The sequence below is a fragment of the Siphateles boraxobius genome, unplaced genomic scaffold (genome assembly GCF_051911475.1).
Source record: "Siphateles boraxobius isolate OS27281-9 unplaced genomic scaffold, OSU_SipBor_1 65, whole genome shotgun sequence".
Classification (NCBI taxonomy): domain Eukaryota; kingdom Metazoa; phylum Chordata; class Actinopteri; order Cypriniformes; family Leuciscidae; genus Siphateles; species Siphateles boraxobius.
In genome coordinates, this window is record NW_027509192.1 from 6,495,684 (window position 1) to 6,522,455 (window position 26,772).

Consider the following 26,772-nt stretch of genomic DNA (forward strand, 5'->3'; position numbering starts at 1 on the left):
TTATGTGAGCACTTTTTATTTTCTGCATCACATTTAGCTCATCAGATATTCAGTTCTCCTTCACAGAATCTCTTTCATAAGCAAATATATCAATTTCAATAATAATTATATTCACAGATATGTAGAATGGCCAGACTAAACACAAGTTTGTCAAGGCACTATGATTTCACATTAATTCAGAATTCAAAATGGTGTCAGATTGCCATGGAAAAGCAAAATAAAAGAACCGAATAATAATTTTTCAAGACTTTCAGAAAATTCAGCCATGTACATTCATAATGTGTTTTTAAAATGATGCTACATAAGAAATTTTGTACTTCTGAATGTTCATGCAGAGAGCTTGAGTGATATGCACCTTTCACAAAGAAAATGCAGATTTTGTAAATCATTCTTTTTCTTAAAATCTAAAACAAACTTCATTCTCCTGATCACTAGTGGTCAGAAAGCTTAGTGCAGAGTATAATTTTTAGTGTTCTGTGTTGGTTTGCAGTAATTACAACACCTTTCCAGGATTCATAAGGTTTTTGGGGTCCAGGCTGGCCTTGAGACCCTGCATGACCTCTATGGCCAACGGACCGACCTCTTCCCTGAGCAGAGCCCGCTTTCCTTGGCCGACCCCATGTTCACCGGTACAGGTCCCATCCATCGCCAGTGCCCTCCTGCATTGAGAGGGACAGCAAGAGAATTAATTAATTCACTATAATTGTTACTGGCAATAAAATGAACTATTTTAGGCTATGTCTGCTTTAATCCAGATACATTTGAAATTGAGAAAATGGAGCTCTTCAGACTAGACACTAGACATTTTTTGTTTTCGTATTGTAGAGTGGATTGTGAATATGGAGTTATTTGAAAACCATCATGCATGTTTATGTAACGGACATAGGCCAGTAAGAGCTGTGTGCGTAAACCTCACTCCCCTGTTCTCAAGAGGAACGTAAACGGCTGCGGTCTTTAGCGTCCGCAACTCCCACGCCGGTTAGAATCCCGCTCTGAGCAGGTCGAGTAGGAACGGTTACAGTTGGTGCCGTGACCCGGATGGGAGTGAGGTTTAGGGGGGTGAGTTTAACGTAGGCCAGTAAGAGTTGTGTGTAAACCTCACTCCCCTGGCCTCAAGAGGAGCATTAGCGGCTCCCACATCGGTTAGAATCCCGCTTGTAGCAGGTCGAGTAAGACCGGTTACAGTCATGTGACACATATTGTACCTATTGATACCAGCCTGTGCCTGCTTTGTGCAATTCGCAAACCCAAAGTTGCTAACGATAAATGTACAATCTTCATTTAACATTCCTGCAAAGATTCCTCGCAATTGCCATACTGTGTCAAAACATGAAGGCAATTTTAGACCATACATGGAATGGTGATTAAGTTCAATGTGGATTGAGAGCATTTTAAAATTAAAATGCTGTTTTTAAATGAAGCTGGATTAATGTAGTCTTAGTCTTAAGGTGAAACCAGAAGCACATCTGGCAGTCTTGATCAGTTGTGCAGCTGAACTGTCTGTCCAGTCCAGTTTTGATTCGCAGGTGTTTCCACCTCCACATTCTCCAACTGAATGATGTCGGCTGGTCTCTGGGACTCCCTGGAGCAGCAGAAATCCAACACCTACTCATCTTGTTCATGCAGGTTGTACACACTGTTCGACATGACAAGGTACACCATTGTATTGTATACTCTACCCATAATTCTTGCTGGAATAGAAGTCTAAATCAGTTTGTGAGGTAAGCAAAATTATAGAACAAAAGCTGTTGATTGAGCTTAAATTAATGCGGGAATACACTACACAATTTTCCCCCAGATTTGCAGTCTGGAGGAGTCGAGGCTAGTTGCCGAAAGTCAGAGCCAGTCTGAAAACGTTGGCCAATTGAAGTTGACAGATTTGACAAAAAATCAACTATATAATAGATTAGTGTCTCTGATTTTTTTTTTAGCTTCAGACTTTGATTCCATCCAGTCGGAGGAAATCAAACATGTTTGATATTTCAAGCCGATTTTATAACACATTGTTTTTATTTGTCAAGCGCATGTTTCTGTATGAGATTGTTCGGAATGATTTGGAAGTTGTTTAGCGTACGATGCCAGTTTTTCTCTGTAACTTTTTACAAAGGCGGCAAGTGTGTGATGCCTACTGTTTTAAGATCTGCTCAGATTTTAAAGGTTGTGTAGTGTATTCCAGTCTTTAATATAATTGAACTCTACACTTTTCTTTTAAGAGTCAGATTGGTATTGAAGGTATTGGAGAACTTAACAGATTCATTTAATTAGGCCTGGTCAAGTTCCTCTGAACTTCCAGGTAGACTGTAATCCATCTCTAATCCATTTCAACTTCAAGTTTCCACACAAGTTCAGCCCGGTAATGTTTCTTCTCCTCTCAGAGTTGTTCTTTCAGTGTGTGAAACCTTCTCTGGCAGGTAATAAGGCTATAGTTTTTGCAAAGCTTTTACAGTAACATCATGTCTGTCATTCACAAAAAGTGCAAGTCAAACTCAATTTGCTCCTATCAGGACAAACTCTTGCGCATCAGGTCAGCCAGATTTTATTAAACTAAATGAGATTGCAGTGTTCGTCTTCTCTGGTGCTGGTCAGTGCCGATCAAACATCCATTGTACCTGACATAGACTGCACTTTACCCATAATGACTGAAGGCAGGTAGCCCTTTATTATTTCCAAAGCCAGACACTGGAACCTCTATGTCTGTCATTGTCAATTTACACTCTCCAAATGGCAGAAGACATTCTGAGAAATAATCCTGATATTGATTGGTACACAAAACAAAACTGACAATAGGCACAAAAAGTGCTGCCAGTCCCTCTCAGCCGCCTCCGAAGATCAACACCGCTGAAAGGAACTAAATAGAAGTACCTGGCCAGTCTCTCAGTGAAGGAGTGGACCTTTTGCACCTCGTCTGGGTCATTAGGATCCAGTACCATTATACAATGGAAATTTCCATCACCTACATGACCTGCAATAGGACCTAAAAAAAAAACATAACCTTATTATATCAGCAGTTTAAAAAACAGTTCGGAACACTAAATGAGAAAATCAAACTAGGCAAGCTACCAGTAAGATTGTTGCTGATTAGATCTTCCTTCGTCTCCACTATAATCTGAGGTAGTCGTGAGATAGGCACGCAGACGTCTGTAGAATATGCCTGCAAGAAAATGAGTACATTTTTGTAAAATGTTGAGTTCTGAGTTATGTATTCAAAAATACTCTTATTTCCCCCAAAGTGTGTAAAATTGTCTATGGCTGTGTGGTGCTTTCATAACATTGCTCTGTTTGCTAGAGCATTCTCACCAGCCCAGCATAGCAACTGGCTGAGTTTGGGGTTTGGCTGACCTATGGCAGAATGTTTGGGAAACCTGTTGGAAAAAGTCATGATTTTAAGCAAAAAGATATGTATTGTGTATGAACAGACTGACAGGAATAAGAGATAAAACATATATATTATTTATATTATAATTATTTTAGTAGATTAACATTATTATTATTATTATGTTATTTTAGAACATATTTGCTAATTAGATCTTCTTTTGTCTAGACACAAGACAAAAGAAGACTGATTGGCCCTTTGAAGACTGATTGGCCTTTTGACACATAAATCTGTAGAGAATGCCTGTAAGAAAATTTGTTATTTTTCAGTGTTAAAAAACATTGTCCAATTCCAACGTAAAATTCATTGACAATTATAATTAAGCCATATTGGCTGGTTTTCCTTAAAAAATGTGTAAAACTGTGTCGCTGGCTCTTTCAAAACATTACTGTTTGTTTGAGCATTCCAGCACATTTTTGCAATGCATTATGCACAATCGCACAAAAATTCAATCTTGAGGAAGGACACACAAAAGGACAAAGCAATATTGATCTGATCTACATTTATGCTAAAGGTATTTAGCTTCTGGAACTCATTACTATAGTTTTAAGTTTCAATAAAATATACTAAAATGGTATGTCTACTATGGTTAATAATATAATGAACAGTATATAATATACTATATTAAAATATAATATTAGTACACATACTTCGAATCCTAAAATAAGCAATTATTATGCAGGAATTCATACCTCAATATTTTTAAAAGTATAATAGGCATTCAAGCGTCAAGATGATAAAAAAGTCTCTATGTCAGTCTCAAGTATAAAGTATGTATTATACGTTACAAGGAAATAAACTGCACTTGTCTGAGTCAGAATCAAGTCATGCAGTAAATGTTCCCACCTTACATCCAGGCCTCAGGGCCAGGGCAGCGTACCATGCATCATGACGGGCTTTCCACAGCCGGCTGCGGGTCTCCTCATCTTCCGCCCAGGCAAAGTCCGACCCTCCGTTATCACGCGTTATCTCCTCTAAACACAGAACATAATGCTTTTGCAGATGACACATTCTTTCACATCTATTATCTGGTTATAAAAAAGTATGTTCGATATAGTATGAATGAAATCCGAACGTTCAACATTCGTTGTGTTGTTATTATCATGTGACCTACAGTTTCAGTTGCGTTGCTTCACTGCCATTAATGCTTCTCCCATGGCCTTGTGGTATAGTAAACTATCCATTGGATGCACACTTCAGAATCTCATTAAAAGTTGTGTCATGTGAGCCGAGTAGTATGTCCGAATTGCATTCTTAATGCAATGTAAAAGTAGGTACTACATTTGGTTTGAAACTTAGTTTGTGACTATTGAAAAAAGTATGATCTATATAGTATGAATGTGTGTAGTATGAATGGAATTTGGACATATTACTTTCGCCATGTTGTCATAATCATGTGACCTATGGCATCAGTTGCGTCACTTCACTTCCATTCACTAATCCTTTCCCGTGGCCTCATGAGATAATAAAGTGTCCATCGTAGGCATATTCCCGACCCATAGGCAAGGCTACTATCACTACCTAGTACTATAACCAAAGCTCACCAAGTGCACACTAAATACCCTCTAAAATGGGATTGTTTTGCATTTATAAAATACAGTTTTTGTACACATTTATTTTTTGGTTTTATCCACAAGTACCTGTGATGGACACTTGCTCTTCCATGCTCTTGGAGCTCCCATGGAACTCCAGGAAGAGAGTGGGCGTTACGGTGTAGGACAGGTTGTTGAAGAGATTGCAGGCGTTTATCATCACGTCATCCAAGAACTCTGTGAACGAAACATATCAGCACCAATTAAGTTGTGTGAGGCCTTTGTGGGTAGAAAGTCCAGGGTTAAAAAAATTGTATGCCTCACTGCAGCCTCGATTTAAAAATCTAAGAGACCGGTCATGCCTGATTACTCATAAATTGGATGGAGCTACTGGTGGAATATTTTCCCTGAGTGGACTGCAAAAGAAGAAACATTTTGTGGTTCTGAGAACCAAGCAATTCATTAAACCCTTGACTGCGCTCGGCGTTGACTATGTATAAGGACGGTGTTTCCTTCTGAATTAATGTTTATGTTATTGAAAAAGCCTTTAATGAATAGATTAAAATGAAAAGAATAGAGTTCTGGACTAAATCACACAGCTAGGCATGCATGTAGTTTCGAGTGCCACAGTCTGTGATTTTACAAGAATACAACACAGGAGAACGATTGTTCTTTTGTTACGTTAATGCCAATTGCGGCAACACACCAAGCTCATTGCGACCATGTGCTTCAACCTTCACTCACCTATGCGGGCAATGGGCACTCCAGCTTGCAGAATCTGAACGGTGCTGTCCACCGCTGATTGGACGGATGGAAAGGAGCAGACAGCTGACACCATACTTTCAGGAATACCATACAATCGAAGTGTGGCTTTGGTAATGATACCCAAAGTTCCCTCCGAGCCCACAAAAAGGTTGGTCAAGTTGTAACCAGCAGCTGTCTTTCTGAAAGGGCATTGCACTGTGAAAGTCCATCAAGTGTAGACAACAATAGGTTTAGTTCAACTCTAAAGATGCTTCAAGTTTGCAGTCATACCTTGGACGACGCCCCCTGCCTGCCGTGTGCAGGACTGCACCATCTGCTAGAACCACCTCCAGGTTCAGGACGTTCTCGCGCATTGTGCCATAACGGACGGCGTTTGTGCCTGATGCGCTAGTTGCAGCCATGCCGCAGAGAGATGCGTCGGCACCTGGATCTGTGGAAATATATTTCTTAACCATTAATCATTTCCAAACATATGACACAAAAATAAAACCAAGTTAAAGTTTAAATTAAGGCCTGTTCGCACCAAGGACGATAAATATAACAGTAACTACATAGTAATCATCCCAATTCCATGAGAAAAGGGAAGTCCATCCTGCTTTAAAAAACTTGAGCTTCTAATGCGCCAGGCAACAAAACTGCAGCGCTCGCTTATAATAAACAGGACAATATTGTGTGCTGGTGTGGATGTGTAACCCCTCAGGTCCTATTCGCCCAGCTCTGTGCGGGCCTCTGTAAGACTGGAGAAACTGGAAGAACTTTCCCTTCACCCCTTTTCCCCCCCATCTCTTCTCTCTCTCAAGCTGAGATCACCTTAAATTCACCCACAAATCTATATGGTTTAATGTGAACAATTATACAACCCTATACATGTTTGGTATCATTTGAAATCTCTCAGTGCGACTGGTACAAAGGTAATAAAGTTTTTAAATGTTTAGAGATATCTTGTTTACAGAGGAGGGTGGGTCTTTCATGCAAATGACATCCTGCTCTCAAGAGCTGTAAACTCTGGGGACCATGATTAATGCAAATTCCCATTGTTAGCACATTCTTCCATTTGAAAGAGGTTTCTGTTTTGGGCTGAGTATTTAAAGAAATGTTTCAAGAGGCTCAGGGTGATTTTTAACCAGATCAGCCTGTAATTCTGAATGTCTTTCAGACACTGAGCATTATGTATACTATTTTCCTGAGTCAGGTATCCATCTTTTACTCTTTACTTCAGAGCATTTTATGTTATGTATTGATTATCTTTTAATTGTTTCTGTAATTGGCATGATACATTTACCTGACTAAATTGATACATTTGATTTTATTCTGATTTACTGACTTATTGATTGATTCTAGAAGATTACGTTAAGTCCACGGCAACACAATTCTACTCTCAGGTTAGTAACGGACTAAAATACAGCTTAGGTGGAGCAGAGCACACCGTCTGAAGTTTTAGAGATCCGACTAACACATTGGCATTTGTCATGTATACTTAGACTGTAGAGGCTAAAAATGCGTTTTCCGTTTAGAACAACAGAGTGTTGTTAGACCAATCTAAATAGGGGTGAGCCTCAACCTCTGATTATCGTATAGTATTATTACTCTAAGTGTACGTGTAATATAGACTAAAAGTGTAATATAGTCTTACATTATTTATATGTGTTTAGATCTATGGGGACTAAATTATATATTCTAAAATGAGCAAGTAGAGTACGTCTGTCTAGACTATTAGTCAACAGCCTCTGTCTAATGACTGAGACTGACAAGATTGTGGTTATGAGATCGTATACCCAGCCGGTGAGAGACTCAAAGTGTTATAGGAATCCTGATGAACGAGACAACGAGTGTAATTTCAATAAAGAATAGAATAATTATAGACATTGCTATAGTTATCGTTCTTGGTGTCTTGGTGTAAACGGGCCTTTCGGCTTAAATTAATCTATGTATTCAGACATACAATTGATTTAATTATGTGATCTACTTTGTACTTATAATACAGAAGACTTTGACTGACCAACAGGAAACCAGAGGCCAGTGTCACGCAGGTATGAATTGAGGCCTTTGCGCGTCACACCTGGCTCCACCGTCACGTCAAAATCCTCTTGGTGAAGATCAAGGACCTGGTCCATCTTTCTCAGACTGAAACACACTCCACCCTAACAAACACACACAATTATAAACTTTTTTATAAACATTAATAGATGTGTACTTAAGGAAATGTATCAAAATAGCTAAAAATAAGGACAAAATTAAATGCTTTTCCTTTTTTGAAGGTTATTTGAAATCTAAAACTTGCCCTGTCACAGTCAAACTCTTCTTCTGTCTCTTCTCTACTGGACCAACCTGCAGAGCACCAACACCTCCCTCCAGGCCTGTCCCTGTACCAAATGGGATGATGGGTAGTTGGTGGTGGTGACAAATTTTGGCAAGAGCACTGACTTCATCTACAGACCGAGGAAACACCACCACATCTGGTGGTAGACATCTGACATGGCAAGAAAAAGTACATTTTAAATGTTATATCATTTGTATACTAAATTTTGATGTTTATTTAATTTTGCAATGAAACGGAAGTACGAAGCATCCAATCTTCCATATTGAGACACACATCCATGATTTGATACTCGGTTATTATCAATGTTGTAAACAGTTGTGCTGCTTAATATTTTTTTGGAACCTGTGATAACTTTTTCAGGATTCATTGATGAATAAAAAGTTAAAAAGAACAGCATTTATTCAAAATATATATATTTTTAACAATATAAATCTTTACTATCACTTTTTAGCAACACATCTCTGCTGAATAACAGTTTTAATTTCTATTTAACAATAAATGCTGTTATTGTTTTTTTTTTTTACTTTTTATTCATCAAATATATTAAGAATGATTTCTCAAGGATCATGTGACACTGAAGACTGGAGTAATGGCTGATGAAAATTCAGCTTTGCATCACAGAAATAAAATATATTTTAAAAGTATATTAAAATAGAAAACCATTATTTTAAATTGTAATAATATTTCACAATATTAGTGTTTTTTCTGTATTTTTGTTCAAATTAAAACATTAAAACATTAAAAATAGTATGTTATATATACTGCGGACTGATTTATTATCCCTGTGGATCCACGCTGTAGATGATTATTTATGTCTGGAGTGCACTAATAAGTGCAGGAGAAAAGGGGAAAATAAAGTTGCATGCTGAACGGACCCACGCGACTGTTTAGTGAATATGTCGCTTGAACTACTTTAAATCATTAACTCGGACGCTACAGTTGGTTTCTACTTGAGGGAGGACCAACTGCTGCATAGTTTACATAACGTTTAATTGCAGGTGGCACTCACTCAGGCAGTGAAATCTTACCTGTGCACGGACTCATCCCTGCCGTGCTGTTCTCTGACAGCTGACCCCACAGACACGCCTTCATCCCCGCTAACCGAGCGAAGAGATGTGATGGCCCGCTCGACGGCTCCAGTCTAATATTAACAAAGCAAGAAATGCACTGACTGTTTACCTGAATTACTCTATGCTGACAGGTACGTTAATAATTATTATTATAAATTTTATTGTAATGTTTACATTTATTTTTAATTCGTTATTTAAAACTTGTGGGGAAAATAATTTTATTTTTCTATTTCGAGATTTATTTTCTGCATAAACAGACTGTAGCCCTTCATTATTCTATTTATTAGAATTATGTAATAGTGAACAGGAATGATGCCAGAGCTTACTTTAGCAGAATATCTCCTGCACCTCCCGTAAGTAAACGGCAGCCGTGGAGAAGATAAGCGTAGGGCTTGTCTGAACGAGTTCATGTCCACTACTTACAAAATCCGTGCTGATTCTAAAATAACCAAGCTTTTATATATAACGTCAAGTTAAGAGTGTATGTAAATATTCTTCCGGATCAGCGTAACTGCGTCACGCCTCCTCTGAACCTCAAGCCCCGCCCTGGAGATTGGGCTTTAGCGCGACCTTCACCCCTTCACCCAGTAGATTTATCTGATTTCCTGTGTGAAAGACACAATATTTATGAATGTTAATGATCGGTGAATCGTGTTTACGACGTCAGGTCAAGTCACTTTCGTCGGAGCAATGGCGGGGTACCATCTCAAAAAAACAGCAAGGTTTTTTTTTTTTTTACATCAAATCTTTAAAAAAAAAATAAGAAACAGACATGTGCATCAGTGAATGTTTTGCCTTTTTATTTTTATATTTAATTTACGAAGCCACTGTAAACTTTATCGTTACATGTTAAATTGTTACAAACTATGCTATCATATGTTGTGCAGGCAATTGGATTATTTCATTTTAAATAAATATTTTCAGACGACATATAAAAACAAACACACATTTAGATGATCTAATATCATCTGGCAAACTATTCCATAGTTTTGGAGCCCTCACTGCAAACGTTCTATCCCCTTTATTTACAAATCTAGTTCTTGGAACAGCCAGCAGCTTATTGAAAGAAGATCTAAGACATCTCCCTGATTCATAAGGTCAGGAGCTCAGTTAAATAGGTGCCAAACCATTTAAAGCTTAATGTGTCTGTCAACTATAAAATGTTAAACTCATTCCTTAAATGAACAGGTAACCAAATTAAAAAGGGTGTAATATGATGAATAAATAACTTTGTTCTTGTCAGTAATCTGGCTACAGCATTTTGCACTACCCTAATGTTACCGCGATAAAGTGCGATGGTTCAAGAGAACAAAGCATTACAATAATCAAGGTGGGAAGAAATAAAAGCATGAATACTTTTCTCTGCATCATTAAAATTCAAAAACCGCCTCACCTTGGAAATCTTTCTTAATTGATAAAAACAAGACTAAACCAACTTCTTGACATGAAATTAAACATTTAATTGGAATCAAAACAACACAACAAAATGTCTTACTACCTGCTTATAATTCGGGAAACCCCCATTAAGAGCAAGCTCAATCGGATTTTTAATTGAGCTCTGACCAATTATCACAACTTCAGTTTTAATATTTACGACATTCGTTTTACCACTTTGTGAGGGCGTTCAATAGCCTATGCCTTCAACTCAATACAATCTTTCCCACATTAGGCTACTTGAATTAGATTCACCTTGAATTAGATAAGTAACACCTGTCTTACGTAATTAATCATAAACTAAACTTTATTATCGTAAGATTCGCTAGAATACATTTATTTTCTAGTCTCAGTATGCTTTCAGGCATGATAACTTCCACGGGAACAGTACTAAAACGAAAAGTTTTAAAGGGATAGTTCACCCAAAAATGAAAAATGTGTAATTCTTTAAAATAACTTATTTTGTGTTCAACAGAAGACAGAAACTCATACAGGTTTGGAACAACTTGAGGGTGAGTAAATGATGGTTATAGTTATTAGAGAGCAAGCCACAAGGTGGCAGTATTACATCACACAGACAGTCCTCTGTTTTGGCAATTCAATAGACATCAGCATGGACCCACTGTCTTTGACAAATGACTTTAACATGTGAAAGAATTGAATATAGATATGATTAATAATTTGTAAGAATTTCTCACAATTTACTTCTATATTTCGATACTACTTTTTCTAAAATGTTTTAAACAGTTTGGTCTTCCATTATATTAATTCTCTGATGTAGCCTACCATTTCATAAACTTGTCAAAATTGAAAATCTGCACCAAGATTTCAGGAAACTTCATTTTTAAATTAGACTTTAGATTAGATTTTTTTCTGTGTTTAGGCCCTATGTAATAAAATGAGCAAAAATAGGCCACATGTGATGTTGTCATTGTTCAAACCAGCATTTTGACAGGTAATATAAATCCATAATTATACCCAGATGATGAAATTGTGCAAGTGTAAACTTATATCTCAATACAGAAATGCCCCTGAGGTACTGTGAGTTGTGTTGAACTAAATCAGTTCAGCTGAGCTGACCTTTATTATTTTGTCAGTATGCGTTTGAATTTACATATTAATACACCCTCATATGCAAGTCTAGATGAAGATCCGGTGGGCTTTGCAACCTGCGTAGATCGAGCTGACAAGTTACGGCATCGGTTCCCATAGCAACCAATGTGTTCTCTGCCATGTACGAACGTCATTTGTTCCCCATGGGGAGAGTCTGTCTTTCTCTCCTCTTAAATAGTTACATTGTGCCAGTGTTGACTAACACGGATGAAAGCGCACACTCAATACAAAGAACTTCAAACTTGATAGTCATCAAACCTGTTTCTAATAAAACCCCCATGGATATGGTCTGACCAACGCTTGTTCTTGACGTTGTTAATATGAAGAGATGAACAATGCAAGTATTTTTATATGATCTAAAATTAGGGTAAGCTGTGTTAATGGAGGTGCTTGTGCTAGTCATTGTGTAAAAGTGTGTGACTGTCAGATTGTTTAAATGAATCTTTTGTGACAAAGGCATTTCAAATTTGGTGTTTTGATGACATCACAGTCTCCTTGACTCCAGTGTTTTGAGGATGTCAGACTCAGTCAGTCAACCTCACAGTTCCACCGTAGAGAGGAAGTGAGTGCACGGCATCTTGATCAGTTCCTCCAGTGTTCTGGAATCTTAAGAATGTCCTCTGTTCCGACTTGTACATTCACCGCTATTAACACTAACGTCTGGCATCCCAGACATCCCAATGATGTTAAAATAATAGTAGTAATTTCCAAATGAACCTTTAATTTCCCCTTCAGAATCTTTTAATATGCTCCTCTGACCTCATGAAAACCTGTTCAACAGCTGTTAATGAAGCTTTACGCTTCTGTTGTATCACAATGCACTTTTGGGAGGTGCACAATGCAAACATATTGATCTGATGAGTTTTCCGTAAAGCTCCATCAATCTACACTGTAACATTTTTTACTAATTTTAAAGTATGAGGAATAAAACTGCTACGATAAAACCTTTAAGTTACCTTCCTAAATGTAGCACAAAAAACTTTAGATTGAATATAAAGCAAAAAGTTAATTTGCCTTATTTATAATTGTTTTATTCACTAATTTTTTATTATGGGTAATATAGACTACATAACCAAATATTTACAATAAAAAAATATATTAGTGTATTATTTTTAATTATGATTTTTTTTTGTTCTTTTTAAGTAAAGAGTATGCAGACGTGGGTTTAGATTTTGTTTAAATACACTGAAAATATATATTTTTAAATGTTTTTGAAAGAATTTTTTATCCTCACCAATAAGGCTGCATTTATTTGATCATAATATATAGGAAAGAAATAGAAAAGCATAGAAATACAGTAAAGCTTATGTAATTGGGAAATATTATTACAATTTGAAATAACTGTTTTCTCTTTTACTTATATTTTACAATGTAATTTATTCCTGTGATGCAAAGCTGAATTTTCAGCATCATTACTCCAGTCTTTAGTGTCACATGATCCCTCAGAAATCACTCTAATATGCTGATCTGATGCTCAAGAAACATTTCTGATTATTATCAATGTTGAAAATAGTTGTGCTGCTTAATATTTTTGTAGAAACAATTCTTTTTTTCAGAATTCATTGATGAATAGAGAGTCTTTTGTAACATTGTAAATGTCTTTTGATCAATGTAATGCATCCTTGTTGAGTAAAATTATTAATTTCATTTAAAAATTACTGAGATTACTTACTGATCCCAAAACTTTGAAAATGGTAGTGTAGTTAAATAAATTCTTCTTAATTTAGTAATCATCTATTCATTTATGTTGTTTAATTAATATAATAATATGTGTGTGGATCACATTGTCCACAGTGTCTATGTTATTATTAACCCCAGATATGGAGAGGCCAGTTCCAAGTCATTGTGCAGCCTTCCATTGTAGCATGTTTTACTATCAGTTAGTAACAAACAGATTGTAATAGCTCATTCAGTATAGGTTGGTATAGAAACAATTTACTTTTTAATAGCAAACTTGCAGGAGCATGTTTTTTCTATTTCAAGTCTAAATGAAACTATTTTCATTTTCAATTCTTAAATTTCTCTCGTCATATGCCTGTCTGACTCCTCATTACATACATTGCAAGAATGTTCAGAGCGCACAAGTGAGTCAGCTTATTTGCATATACTGTGACATTAAAGTGACCAAAATCGCTCATAAATGAGCGGAATGTCAATCCGAGTGATGTTGTTCCATTCAGTCCCTTCACCTAATTATAGCCAGTTGCATAATAGTGTTCTTGAGACTTAAGAAACATTTCATATGGCCCTGCCTAGTCAACTCTCTCGCCCTCACTCACTCAAGTCCGGGTAAGCTGGAATGCATTGACGTCAGAGGAGGGAGAGCGCTCGAGCGCTAGAGCAGAAGTGAGCGCGAGCACTGCGGAGCGACGCGCGCACCACTACATGCCTCGTCCTGGTCGGACAGTGGGCATCATTTATTGATAAAAACAACAGCGAGCAGACGTGTGAAGATATTGGGAAGCGAATATTTTGTTTAGCCTCCAGAAATATACACAAGGGGAAGCTGAGTGTATTTCCAACGGATGCTCGTATACATAAACGCATGAAACGCTGCCTACCACTTTATATGGTAAGTTATTATAGAAAACAAATGCGTTTTGTGTATTTAACTATTTGTTGAATTGAATGCTGAAATCGCCCGTGAGGATTGATATAGGCCTATGGGATAGATGCAGGGTTTAACTCCATTGAGTTTCATTTGGGATCATTGAGAGCCTTTCAGAGTGTAATAGTTTCATGTTATTGTTTGTGTTATAGTTAATAATGATGATTTTAATTATTTGATGTAGGCTACTATTGTTTTATTCGTGTCATTTTATGTAGTTGACAGGTTATTAACTAGTTGCTATTAGAAAGAATAAATTATTAAAGGTGACTTTAAGATGTGGTTTGCAGACAAACACTGGGTCGGAGGCATTGTGCTGGCCTGCATTTCGGTTCTCTCTCTCCTTAACACACACACTCACACTCAGTATGGCAGTCACCCTATCCTCCAGTCCGCTCTTTGTTATCCTAGGCCTGGAGACATTCAGGGGCACCTAACAGAAGAACACACACAGGTAAGAGAAAGAAAACGATCCAAAGAGACAGAGAAATTGAGGGTCACATTGCTTTATATATAATATTTAATGAACAACATATTGCTCTGTGTAGGTTCAAAGTCAAAATGCATTGTTCCATAAGTGCAGGAATCCTGTGACAATGCAAACTGATAAACAAGAGAGATGCATTCAGGAGCAGTTATTATTGTTGAACTCACAGGTTTTGTGGCAATTAAACTGAATACTTAGTGAGATTCTTTGCAATGCGATGCAAAGGATGCTGGTCTGATGTCTATCTGATATATACAGATATATGTATATGTGGTCTTGTATGTTCTGCAACACTGCAGATACTTGAGTGTGAGTATAGCTTGCAGCCATAGTCCTAGACTCAGCAGTGTTTGTTTGTGTGCATGTACATGTGTGTGAGCATATGTGCAAGTGTGTGTGCTGGCAAACTACCAAGTTTGTGGGTTTCACAGTGATTCGTTTGTACCTCAGATTGAAAATGAGAAGTGTGCATGTGTGTGCACTATCAATTGTTATCACAGTAGTGTCCTAAGACACATCAGCTCCATCACAAGGCAGACCTGAGGGAATCGGGACAAGAGGGGAGTGCGGGTCACCTAGATCAGGTTTCGCCTACATTGTAGAAAACAAATGTCCTCAGACTGACTGATCGTGTCATGCCGCGCAGCAGATTTGCACTCAATGTTGACAGACAAACTTCTTGTCACTGAAAATATACATAGGATAGGAGACAGTGTGGGTTTATTTTCAGGTTAAATTTTCAAATTTAAACTAAAGGCAAGTGGAAAGAAAGAGACAAGTATAAAAAGCTACCTCACTGTCTACTGTCTACATAGGCAGCTACCTTCTAAGATAGCATCCTAATATTAGTCATGCAACCTTATAAGTGATGAATTTGTAATGATCTACATAGGTAGTATGAAAAGCTATTGATTTCAATTGAGTTTCCCATTAGTATGTTGAAGAACTAAAATTGTGATATTTTAAGTATATCAACAGTATGTAATTTTTTATAAATCATTTTCATAATTATATTATATAAATCATTTTAAATCAATGGACAAACACAAGGGCTTAAAGGGATAGTTCACCGAAAATTGAAAATTCTGTCATCATTAAATTATTTCATTTTATAACATTGATATTTACGCTTTCATTTCTACATGCTTGAATTAAGTTCCAATACAGAATTTACGTAGTTCTTTTTTAATTCTTGCCTGAATAAAATTTTTCATGTAAATTACATCGTTTTTTTCTTGAAATCTTTCTTGAAATTTCTTGAAAAATCATTTTTATCAGTGTAGTCCACCCAAAAATGAAAATTCTGTTATCATTTAATCAGCCTTAAGTTGTTCCAAACCTGTATACATTTCTTTGTTCTGCTGAACACAAAGGAAGATATTTTGATTAATGTTAGTAACCAAACAGATCTCGGGCCCCATTGACTAGTAGGAACAACATACTATGGTAGTCTATTACCAACCTAACATACTATATGGTTGCAATGCATTCTGGGATTGCATGCCTCCAGATTTGACGCTGCCTGTGAATTTTGGCTAAATTCTGTCACTTAGGAGGCAGTTAGACCTGGAGTGTGAACCGCAAATTTTCCCTCAGTAGGCACTAGGCACCCAGACAGCAACATACTGTCGGCCCAGATCCGGGCCACATCTGGTACATGTGGATTCCACAATTACTACGTTTTGGAACACTAGGTGTACATTCACAAAAATTTGCATAAATTATATCATATTTGTACGCACAGGAGAACTTCTTTCGAAAAAAAAAATTCTGCCTAATTCACAGCACATGCGTATGCACATGAATTTATTCTTAACCTCATTCTATCGTTAATGAATTTGGAGTATTCTAAATGACCCACCTCGTACACAAGGTTAATAGTTTGCATAAAAAACGCCAAAACCATCTTCATATAAGGGCTTTTCACACAACCTTTCCGGTTAAATTTAGTAATATAGAGTAAAATAGAGTAATTTTTTTGTATTAACGTTCTTGATGTTTGTATGCTGATTTCACGCCCAAATTTGTGTTTACGCATACTTAGTGAATGACACCAACAGTTGGAATATGTGCATGTTGCTTATGAATTTTACCGATAGACCAGTGGTTTAAATGTTTTACTGTGTGTGTTTGAGTCTACACGTTAATGCACTTCGCACAGCAGGCACGCAAGCTCCCACTGCAGCACGCTGACCTCATCACCATGAATATTGCATGATGGGAACATGGGGCGATGAGATCATATCTAAAGGAAACCCCATTATATTCTCCCCAACTCTGCATCTCTTTCACATCTCTTCACTCTGCTCGTCCATCAGCCCTCCCTCCTTCAAAAGAGAGAGCGGGATGACTCATCCTTTCACACATCTCCCCTGGTGCCTCCTGACAGCCCCACGTACGGGTTTGTGTGTTCTGTATCGGTGTACAAATGAGTCGGGGTCTGTTTTCCTTCTGAGTCTCACGCAGCGGGTGACAAAAGACCCCAGCATCTCTCTTTCAGGCAGCGGACATTTTCTCGCAGAAACGCTGAGCTTGCTGAGCCTGCTTCCCTTCTCCTTGACGCAGGAAGTCGAGGAAATGCCATACCTGCGTGTGTTAGCATGTGTGAGTTTTGTGTAACTGTGAGAGTCGTCCCAAATTGCGGATGCTGGGTGTCTGCCTGAGCGCTATCAGGAGGAAGCACCATTTGTGCTCCCTGTAGGAAATACTGCCATGCCTTGTAAATTATATAGCTGATTCTGAACATGGAAAGGGTGGACAGCCCTATCCTTCCTCAATATGGAGGCCATCCAGTCTTTGTTACATCCTTGAGCTCTGTTTTTGCACTTTCATTTGTCATCTGGCTCTGTTTCTCTTTCGGTCTCGCCATTAAATAAATACATCTCACAAAAAGCAACAAAACATCAAAGTTGTGCTCTCCAGTGTGCAATAAAAATAATGATCTTGCAAACACTAAAACAGATCTGATTCTCTTCTGTTAAATGAATAGCTCACTTTTCATTTGGGGAACGCAAAATATCATTTTATGGAGAATGCTCTTTTGCATACATAGAAAGTAAATGGAAATTGAATTCTCCCTTTTTCCCCACATATCATTCAGATACCCGAATACAATGTCTATGAGGAGTGTAAATATTTGCATACGTGATATATGAATATATCGTTGCTGAATAATAACATTTTCATGTGTTAGAATTAGATTTAAGTTTGAGTAATTTTATGTGCATTTGTAGTTTTTAACACAGGTGTCTTAGATCGGCATCATGGCATTAGTATTCTTTTCAACCTCTATCATTGGTCATTAAATATTTAGCTCCTTTCATCAAACCAACACACACACGCACACTAATAATGATATCACATTACAGGTATTGATCTACACCATTTGTGCTACACCCCTGTCATCCGACTCCTCTGACGCCAAGTCCCAATACACTTTTCTCCTCGCACTCCCCTCTTTTTCCACTTTTCTCTTTGTATCCCCTCCATCAGAGCATATTTATAAATTTTATCTGGGTTCCCTCAATTATTTCTCTGTGAGATTAATTTCAGAATTGTATTTTATTTGATATTTTATTGTAGTCTTTTTTTATTTTTATTTTATTTTAGTGCTGTTGTGTGTCTTTTTATGGATTGTTTGTTTTTGTGTTTTGTTTATTTTATTTTTATTTGTTTGAGGTGCTGTGTGTCTTTTTGGGATGGTTATTTGTTTTGGTGTGTCTTTTTCGGGCAGTTGTTTGTTTTGTTTTAGTATTTGGTGTGTCTGTCTTTTTGAGACAGTTTTTAGTTTTGTTTTAGTTTTGTTTTATATTTAATTTTAGGATTGTTGTTTGTTTTGTTTTTGTTTGGGTTTTTGTGTCTTTTTGGGACAGTTGTTTTTGCTTCGTTTTATGTGTCTTTTAGGGACGTTTCTTTTTGTTTGGTTTGGTTTTGCTTGAGTGTTAACCAATCTCCCTTAAGTTTTCATGTTTCAATGTTTGAAATAAGTTTTCTTAATCACATAGGCTATATGTCTTGCAACTATGTGATAAACTGATATTACAAAAGATGTGTCTAATACCATAGGGGGGATGTCACAGTCAGTATCACTTCCTATAGAATTGCACTATTGAATGTATTTTTTCTTTGCATGCATTATGATGTTACCTGAAGGTATGGCTGAATTTGTAATAGACAGCTATATTCGTGCTCGAACATGTGATTATTGTCACTCCCTATCAGTTTGATAATTGAGGAGTTTTCTGTTAAGTAACTGGGTGGATTTGTTTGAGTTCTTCGTAATAGTAACTGCTGTTGCTAAGTAACTGCTGTACAACATAGTAAGCACTGTCTGGGTATAATAATTGTTTGCTCATGAGACAATTGGTTAATTAGTCAATTTTTATTTATTTTTCGAAATGTTTTAAGATCAGTGTCTGGCATTCATGCAGGCAAATTCCAACAGTACTTCTCTTCTCTTGAACATACAATATATAAACCTGTTAGATGGCTTACCCTGTGCTCTCTCCACACACTCACCTTCCTCTGTAATGTGAAAGTCAAGTGGAGTTTGCCTCTATTTGCAGCACTGTCTATTTCAACACAAGGAGCACTACATCCATGCACTTAAAGATTCCTAAAAGGCTTTTCCAGTCTGATGCCACAGAAGAACCTTTTAAAGTTCTGTGCAGCTGCTAGATTGTTCTAAATGGCTGTTGGCACATTGGTATGTGGTTCCTAGGATGTCATGGCTGGTTGCCAGGCTGTTGCTATGCTGTAGCTAAGGTGTTCTGATTGGTTGCTACTTGCTAGGATATTGGTTTAAAGGGTGTTATGATTGGCTTTTGGCATGATGCTATGGGGTTGCCAGGGTGTTACTATGCGATGGCTCAAATTATGAATGGCTGCAAGGGTGTTGCTCTGCTGTTGCCAATGATTTGTGATTGGTTGATGACATGTTGCTACGTGGTTGCTAGGATATTGTAGATGGTTTCTAAGGAGTTGCTGTATGATTACTAACACTGCTCTGGTTGCTAGGCTGTTACTAAGGTATTAGGTATACTAAGGACTGGCTTGAGTGAACAAGTGCATTGTTGTTGCTAGGGTTTTGCTATTAGGTTGCTAAAGTTATGAATGGTTCTAAGGCCATTGCTCTTGCTAGCATGTTCTGATTGGTTTATGGCATGTTGCTATGCAGGTGCTACAGTTCATTGCATGGTTTCTAGTATGTTGCTGTATGGTTACTGACATAATTTATGTTGAGTGATTGTTTGGTATGTGGTATGTGGTTGCTGGTATGTTGCTAGAGTGCTGTGGATGGTTGCCCAGGGAATTGCTATGCAGTTGCCTGAATGTTGTGGATGGTTGCCAGGGTGTTGCCTTTCAGTTGCTTGGGTGATCTGAGTGGTTGTTGGCATGTTGCTCTGCAATTGCTTGGACTTTCGGGGTTGTTTGGTGGGTAAAGGTTAAGTAAGGAAAAAGGAACTTAGGAAACTTAGGAAAAAGGAAGCACCACTGATTAGATAAATTTTCCCCATATATGAGATCAAATTCACTAACAACTATGTGCAGGGGGTGCGCTGTTTTTGTGTCATTTTCTCACTGTCATTTTCTCTCTTTTGTGCTTCCACAGGTGATGTCTCAGTAGAGTCCCAGTTTCCTTCAGCTCCCTTTCGTAAAAGAGCCCAGCCCTGCAACTGTACCTCCATTGCTTGATCCAAAATGTCTGCCACCAAAAGCGGTTACGAGGGCAAGATAGCCGGCCTATACGATCTAGACCGCACCCTGGGCAAAGGTCATTTCGCCGTGGTCAAACTAGCCCGTCACGTATTCACGGGCCAACTAGTAGCAGTCAAAGTCATTGACAAGACCAAGCTTGACGATTTAGCAACTGGCCACTTGCTTCAAGAAGTTCGTTGCATGAAACTCGTCCAGCACCCCAATGTAGTGCGACTGTATGAGGTCATCGATACACAGACCAAGCTCTACCTCATCCTAGAGCTGGGCGATGGAGGTGACATGTACGATTACATCTTGCATCACGAAGGCGGGGTGGCCGAAGTCACGGCGAAAGTGCACTTTGCGCAGATCGTACGTGCGATAGCCTACTGCCATCGTCTGCATGTTGTCCACAGAGATCTGAAGCCAGAGAATGTGGTGTTCTTCAGGCAGCAAGGGACGGTGAAGTTAACAGATTTTGGCTTCAGTAACCACTTTAAGCCTGGGACAATGTTGATGACCAGCTGTGGTTCACTTGCATATTCCGCCCCAGAAATACTGCTAGGCGAAGAGTATGATGCTCCTGCAGTGGGTAAGTGATGAAACTTATTTTTTTGGAAATTGCACCTTCTACAAATTCTTGTATCACAGTTTCCCTTCTTCTATCTGTTTCGAAGTGTGTTGTTTTATTCAGCCAGTCAATCAGAATGCATTCAGAATCCCTGAAGCAAATTCACATGAGAGCCAAATTCTCAATAAATGTCACTCCAAAGATTGAAAGATTTGTTGATTTTAATAACAGAATGTAAGATTCATAGTTTCAAAGATTCAGGGATTTTAAGATTCCAAAGATTGAAAGATTTAATATTCTAAGGATTCATAAGAGATTCATAAGAGATTTGAAGATTCATAGTTTCAAACATTTAATATTTTTCTTCTATCTGTTTCCAAGTGTGTTGTTATATTCAGTCAGTCAATTAGATCTCAGCAGATGCTAAATTAGGTCCTGTTGGACTCAGACTTTTCATTTACATGCAGTGCAGTCAAACTAATCCGGCAAGGGATTAAATTGTAGTGGTTCATGAGCTTGTGCGTTAAACTCATTGTTTGTGTTGCAAGAACGCCGGGTCGCCTCGCTCTCTTCTCGCAGTTGATCTTCCCCTCTCTTCTCCCCACGTGCCACTTCTGGGTTTAATCGCTGCGGTTTGCCGAGTGGAAATCTACTGAATGAACAGCACATCTGTGCCCTGGCAGGGTTCAAGCAAGGAGATTTTAGTCAGGTCAGACCAACACATGACTCAATCAGGGCCGGCCCCGAGGCATAAGCGAACTAAGCGGCTGCTTGGGGCCCCCTGGCCACCAGGGGGCCCCCCAATCGAGTTAAAAAAAATTTTTTTTTAGATGACTTAAACAAGTGACATAAATGAATGAATGAATATGAATGAATGAATGAATAATTCAAGACAAGAAAATTCTGATTTCATGATCAATATACCTGCCAACAACTGCTGCTGTGTCTGCCAGCGTTTAAGTCATGCGCATATTCTAGACACCTCGCGAGTGCATAGACAATTCGTGCGCAACTGTGCGTAGTCACGGTATCGGTTTAAGTTGGAGAAAATAGCCGCAGGGGAACTTAACCTTCTAGGTGTAAGGGTAGCAGTTTGAATAAATAATAAACCTAGCAGTTTGAACTCTTCTCCACTTTATTATACCAAACATCAGATCACTAACTCCAAAAACCGACGACACTCCAGTACCAAGTGTGCACGACCCATTCCTATCTACGGCAAGCCCAGAGGGGAAAAGTAGATTTCATACACACATACAACGAGCGCCAGTACATCATTACCGGTATTATAGTAACAGACTTTGTTGGATTTTGTCATGTACCATCCAACAAAGTCTGTTACAATAATAATAATAATAAAAAGTTGAGAAATGATAATAATATTTTAACAGTTTTCAACAATAATTGTCATTGTTGAACCCTTGCTCTTATTATGTTTCTGATTTCTCAGTTTTTTCATTATTTTTTGCAAATAATTTATTTTATATGTTTTGAGACAGTTTGTTTTAAGAAGTTTCAAAGAGTTAGTAAAAGAGTAAATTAAAAGTTAAAACTTTTTTATTTAAGTAGGCATCTATTTTTTATCAAGTATTTATTTTGTATTAATACATAACCTCACTGTATTCATTTATAATGTATCATTATTGCGTGACATTTGTGTCAATAATCGTCAAGCACAGGTGACTTCGCGTAGTGGGATGGGGCCCCCAAATCAAATTCTGCTTAGGGCCCCCAAAAGGCTCGGGCCGGCTCTGGACTCAACTGACTGCATTCAGAATCCCTACGACAAATCTGCAAGAGTGCCAAATTCATATTGAATGTCCTGAAAATTAACGATAGAGAAATTGGTAACAAAAATTGTTTCATTTTGACATTAGCAATATCCATTAAAGAAACCCATATCGTTCAACCACAGAGATAAAATGTTTCTGCTGCCTGCGATACATTTTTCGGTTGTGTCAGGCAGTGCTTTGGTCTGGAACTTTCTCATATTTGCTGTAATGTTGTGTCTTGTCTCGGAAAATTGTTTTGAGGATGAATGTGGCTGACTGTGAACTCACGTTCTTTCTATCTATCTTCCATTCTATTGTTCAGACCCAGTCACCTTATTAAGCTCTGGAGATTCAATGTATGACAAAAAGGGTTGAGGAGAAATGAAAAGAAAGCAGATTTAAAGAGAGAGAGAGATGAGTACAGAGAGAGAGAGACGGATTCATTGAGAGAGAGACTGGGTCAAAAGCAGGACACTTGAGCTTAACATTGACTCTGACAAGAGGATGAAGAGTTACTGGAATGACACGAATCATTCTGTCTCTCTGTCTCTATCTTGTCTTGTTTCAGTTAAGTAGAGCTTTCTAGAGCACAGATGTACAGTACTGTTCCATTCCCCTGCTCTGAGATTCGAATGATTCTAAAGGCTCTTTTAAGAATTTAAAAAAATCTTTAGAATCTTAGAATCATTCATTGTAATATTTCAGTTTTCTAACTCTTACCATGCCCTTGACGGAATTTTCCGTTATTTATGAGACAAAGCTTCCCCGCCATTGACTAAATTTTCCGGCTTTCAATGTTTTCACTGTTATACGGTAGGAGGGCGCTATTACGCATCCTCTGAAAGAGTACTGAATCTCTGGATCAAAACACAGGCAAAAAGCAGCAAAAACAAACGATAGCATATGAAAGAATATGTATATGTAAAATAATGCGATCATCAACATTAAAACGCATATAAATCAAAACTGCCTAATATTACCGAATGAAATGTCGACCCAGGACGAGGTACAGGACCGAGCAAGCTTTGGGCGTGTTGATGGACTCAATCTACTCCATCTGTTTTGATCATACTTTCTGAATATGATCCAGACGTTCTTTTTTTTTTAAACGCTGGCGGGTAAAGAGTTAAGATTCTAAAGGTTTGAAGATTAATAAATTACAAAAATCAAAAAGATGAATCATTTCAAATAATCAAATGCCAATCAAATAGATTTACAGATTCCAAAATTTCGAATGATTCTAAAGCTTCATGGATTCAATGATTCTAGGGATTCATAGTTTTAAGATTTCACATTTTACGATTCCAAAGATGAAAATATTCCGTTTTTAAAGATTCTAAATATTTAAATATTTTAATTATTTTAAAGCTTTATAGATTCAAAGATTCTAAACATTCTAAAGGTTCTAAATATTCATAAATTCAGCATAGATTCAAAGATTAAAATAGATTCTAAAGATTTGTAGTTTCAAATATTAAAGATTTCAAAGATTGAAAGATTCTTAGTTTCAAAAATGCATAAATTGATTTATAGATTCTAGTTATACATGCAAAACTACACATTTTCAAAACTACTAGTTAGTTTGCCTGAATGATCAGTCGACTGTTTGATCTTAGGGAAACTGTGAATATTTAGGCTGGTTTTGGGTTCCCCTGACCCTGATCTGATGCATTTCCTAGTGTCCGTTCACACAGCTCATGTTCTTGCGTTCAAAAATAGTTGGATGGAGTGCAGAGGAATAGAACAGAATGTAGGGATATGAGACGTGTTTTGCAAGTTGAACTATTTTTAACTTGACACACTGTCTTAAAAACTCAAGGCTTATGATGAAAGATGGAACAAAATGTGAGTCACAAAGCTGGTGACACAATGTACGACGAAGACATAGAGAGTGAGAGACAGACTTCAGAGGCCACTTGAGCTTAACATTGCTTAGACACTGAACCTGTCTGTCTCTCTCTCACTGTCTTTCTCTCGTTCCAGTTCACTAGGGCTTTCTAGAGCACAGATGTGTGCTGAGCTGCCATGTGTGCCTTTCCGCCCCTCTGCTCTAACATTATTAATATCATATTTATATATTTTTTTTTCCGCCAGAGCACCATGTGACTGTGGGACAGTAATTCTCACAGAGGATGCCTGTGCCAGGATTAGATCTGCACAAAGTGGGTCAGCCTCCGCCGAGACCCAACAAAGTGTGCAGAGGAGACAATACTCACACACATACGTATGCTAGGACGCTAGAGGCGTGTGAACCTGAGGGCTTGTCTCATCTTTCTCTAAGCGATAGAACTAGAGCAGATAAGGACTGAGTTACAGATGTTTAACTTACTTTATCAGTCAGAATGAAGCGTAAACATGGACATAAAAGCAATGGAGCTGCTATGCTATAGCTGTAGCTTAGCAGTTAGCATATTTGCCTGAATACATTCAGGCTACATACGTTCGGGTGACACAGGTTCATCTGACTCTCAATGGTTCCTGATTTTGTTTGATTTATGGTTTTTGAAGATGAGGGCATGTCACAAAACTCGTCCATGGCTAAACTCTGGCTAATTTGGTTAGCTTCTACCAGTTCACACAGGTGCATTTGCATAAAATACTGTAGAATTGGACGCATGTTGTAGGGCTGCAAAAGGAATAAAACCAAAATCATGAGATGGTTTAGTGCGACTAGCAAATCACAAAGGCTGAAAATAATAATAATTTCTAGTCATATTGATAAATGATCTACGGAGCCCCGCACATGACTTGCAAAAAAGATTTAATCGTGTGCATGATTTACTATTTCGTTCCCTCGATTTGCTAAATCGTGTGGACGATTTACTAATTTGTTCCCATTATTTATAAATCAAGGGGACAAAATAGAAAACATCTCAATTCGATTTTTTTCCCTCTAAAATCATGCAGCCCTAGTCATTTGACATCAACAACAATAGATATGAGAAGTGTTTTATCCTCCCTTTTGATAAGCTTATTTATTTTTCTTTATTATAATGCACATTTATATTGTTAGTTAGCTTACTTCCATTCACAACAGCCTTTGTTGTTCTTTTTTTCTTTTTTAAGATAAAATGCCGGCTAATTACATTTTGCTAGCACAAAAAACAGACTTAATAAAAAAGCTCCTGGCTTGCACTTGCATTGTACCTGAATTATGTTATGTTATTGTGCAGTGGGATACATTCCATCTGCTAGTCTGTTTATTTTAGCAGCTCTAAACACACGGCAGTGCCTGTCGGCTGACCATGTGGCCCGCTGACTAGTAGTTTACTCAGCTCCTGAAGTTTGCTGGGCACAGGCTGGCTAGCTGATGACATTAACCTCCGTAGCAGGAGAGAGAGAGAGATGAGAAAGTGTAGAAACTGATATCTGATATTTAAACATGTGATTAAAGAAGGGTTTATGCACATTTTTTTTAGCGTTCATGCATGAGCCTGTGTCTTTGTGTGTGGATGGCTTAATGTCCATTAGCTCTGTCAGAGGTTTTATTCATAGTCTGTTATCAACTGCTCGACTCTAATCCAGCTCTAATTACCACTCTATTATATTCCACACACAACATATAAGTACAGGTTTTGTGGGGACCAAATTGTTCTCACATGGACATTACAATGTCCTCATGATCTGGCTTACCGTGTGTACCGTGTGTGAAGCAGCTCAGTGTCATCAGGATTCAGGTTGTTGACAGTGCTGATCTGAGATGTTCTGAGACTGATAAGCTGGGAGAGACTGGCTCAGTGACATCTCACAAACACACACACACTCCAAGATATCACACACACCTTCACAAACTGGCTATCTTACACTGCTTTGTGTGCAATTTTCTTTTCTTTTGAAAGAAATTACTACTTATATCCAACAAGAACACATTAAATTGGTCAAAAGTCACAGTAAAGAAATGTATAATGTTTGCAAAAGATTTCTGTTTGAAATGAATTCTGTTCTTTTCGACCTTTCTATTCATCAAAACATCCTGAAAAAAATATATATCACGGTTTACACAAAAATATTAAGCAGCACAACTTTTTTC

The 26,772-nt window shown here is 37.8% G+C and overlaps 2 protein-coding genes across 4 annotated transcripts in view; one reads left to right on the plus strand and one right to left on the minus strand.

The window, feature by feature from the left end:
* ldhd (lactate dehydrogenase D) lies at positions 1–9,730 on the minus strand. 2 transcript variants are annotated; one of them, XR_013196632.1, is made up of 11 exons: positions 9,387–9,559; positions 9,019–9,131; positions 7,999–8,140; positions 7,670–7,811; positions 5,941–6,100; positions 5,650–5,849; positions 5,014–5,142; positions 4,225–4,347; positions 3,061–3,151; positions 2,863–2,974; positions 1–659 (listed from the first exon to the last, which is right to left on the minus strand). XR_013196632.1 is itself a non-coding variant. In XM_077210484.1 (11 exons), the coding sequence occupies exons 1-11, from the start codon at positions 9,468–9,470 to the stop codon at positions 494–496; spliced, it is 1,467 nt and encodes a 488-aa protein (XP_077066599.1). In that variant the 5' UTR covers positions 9,471–9,730; the 3' UTR covers positions 1–493. The 2 variants fall into 2 exon arrangements, 1 of the variants encoding a protein (XP_077066599.1); XM_077210484.1 differs by having other exon boundaries at positions 4,220–4,347; positions 9,387–9,730.
* snrkb (SNF related kinase b) overlaps positions 9,066–26,772 on the plus strand; it is a 26,886-nt gene continuing 9,179 nt past the window's right edge. Inside the window, exons 1-2 of one of the 2 annotated variants that reach the window (XM_077210481.1) lie at positions 9,066–9,191; positions 20,314–20,991. In XM_077210481.1, the coding sequence (XP_077066596.1) occupies positions 20,403–20,991 (589 nt within the window). In that variant the 5' untranslated portion in view covers positions 9,066–9,191; positions 20,314–20,402. Of the gene's footprint in view, positions 9,192–13,884; positions 14,180–20,313; positions 20,992–26,772 lie in introns of those variants that run through there. The other variant, XM_077210480.1, reaches the window with a different exon arrangement.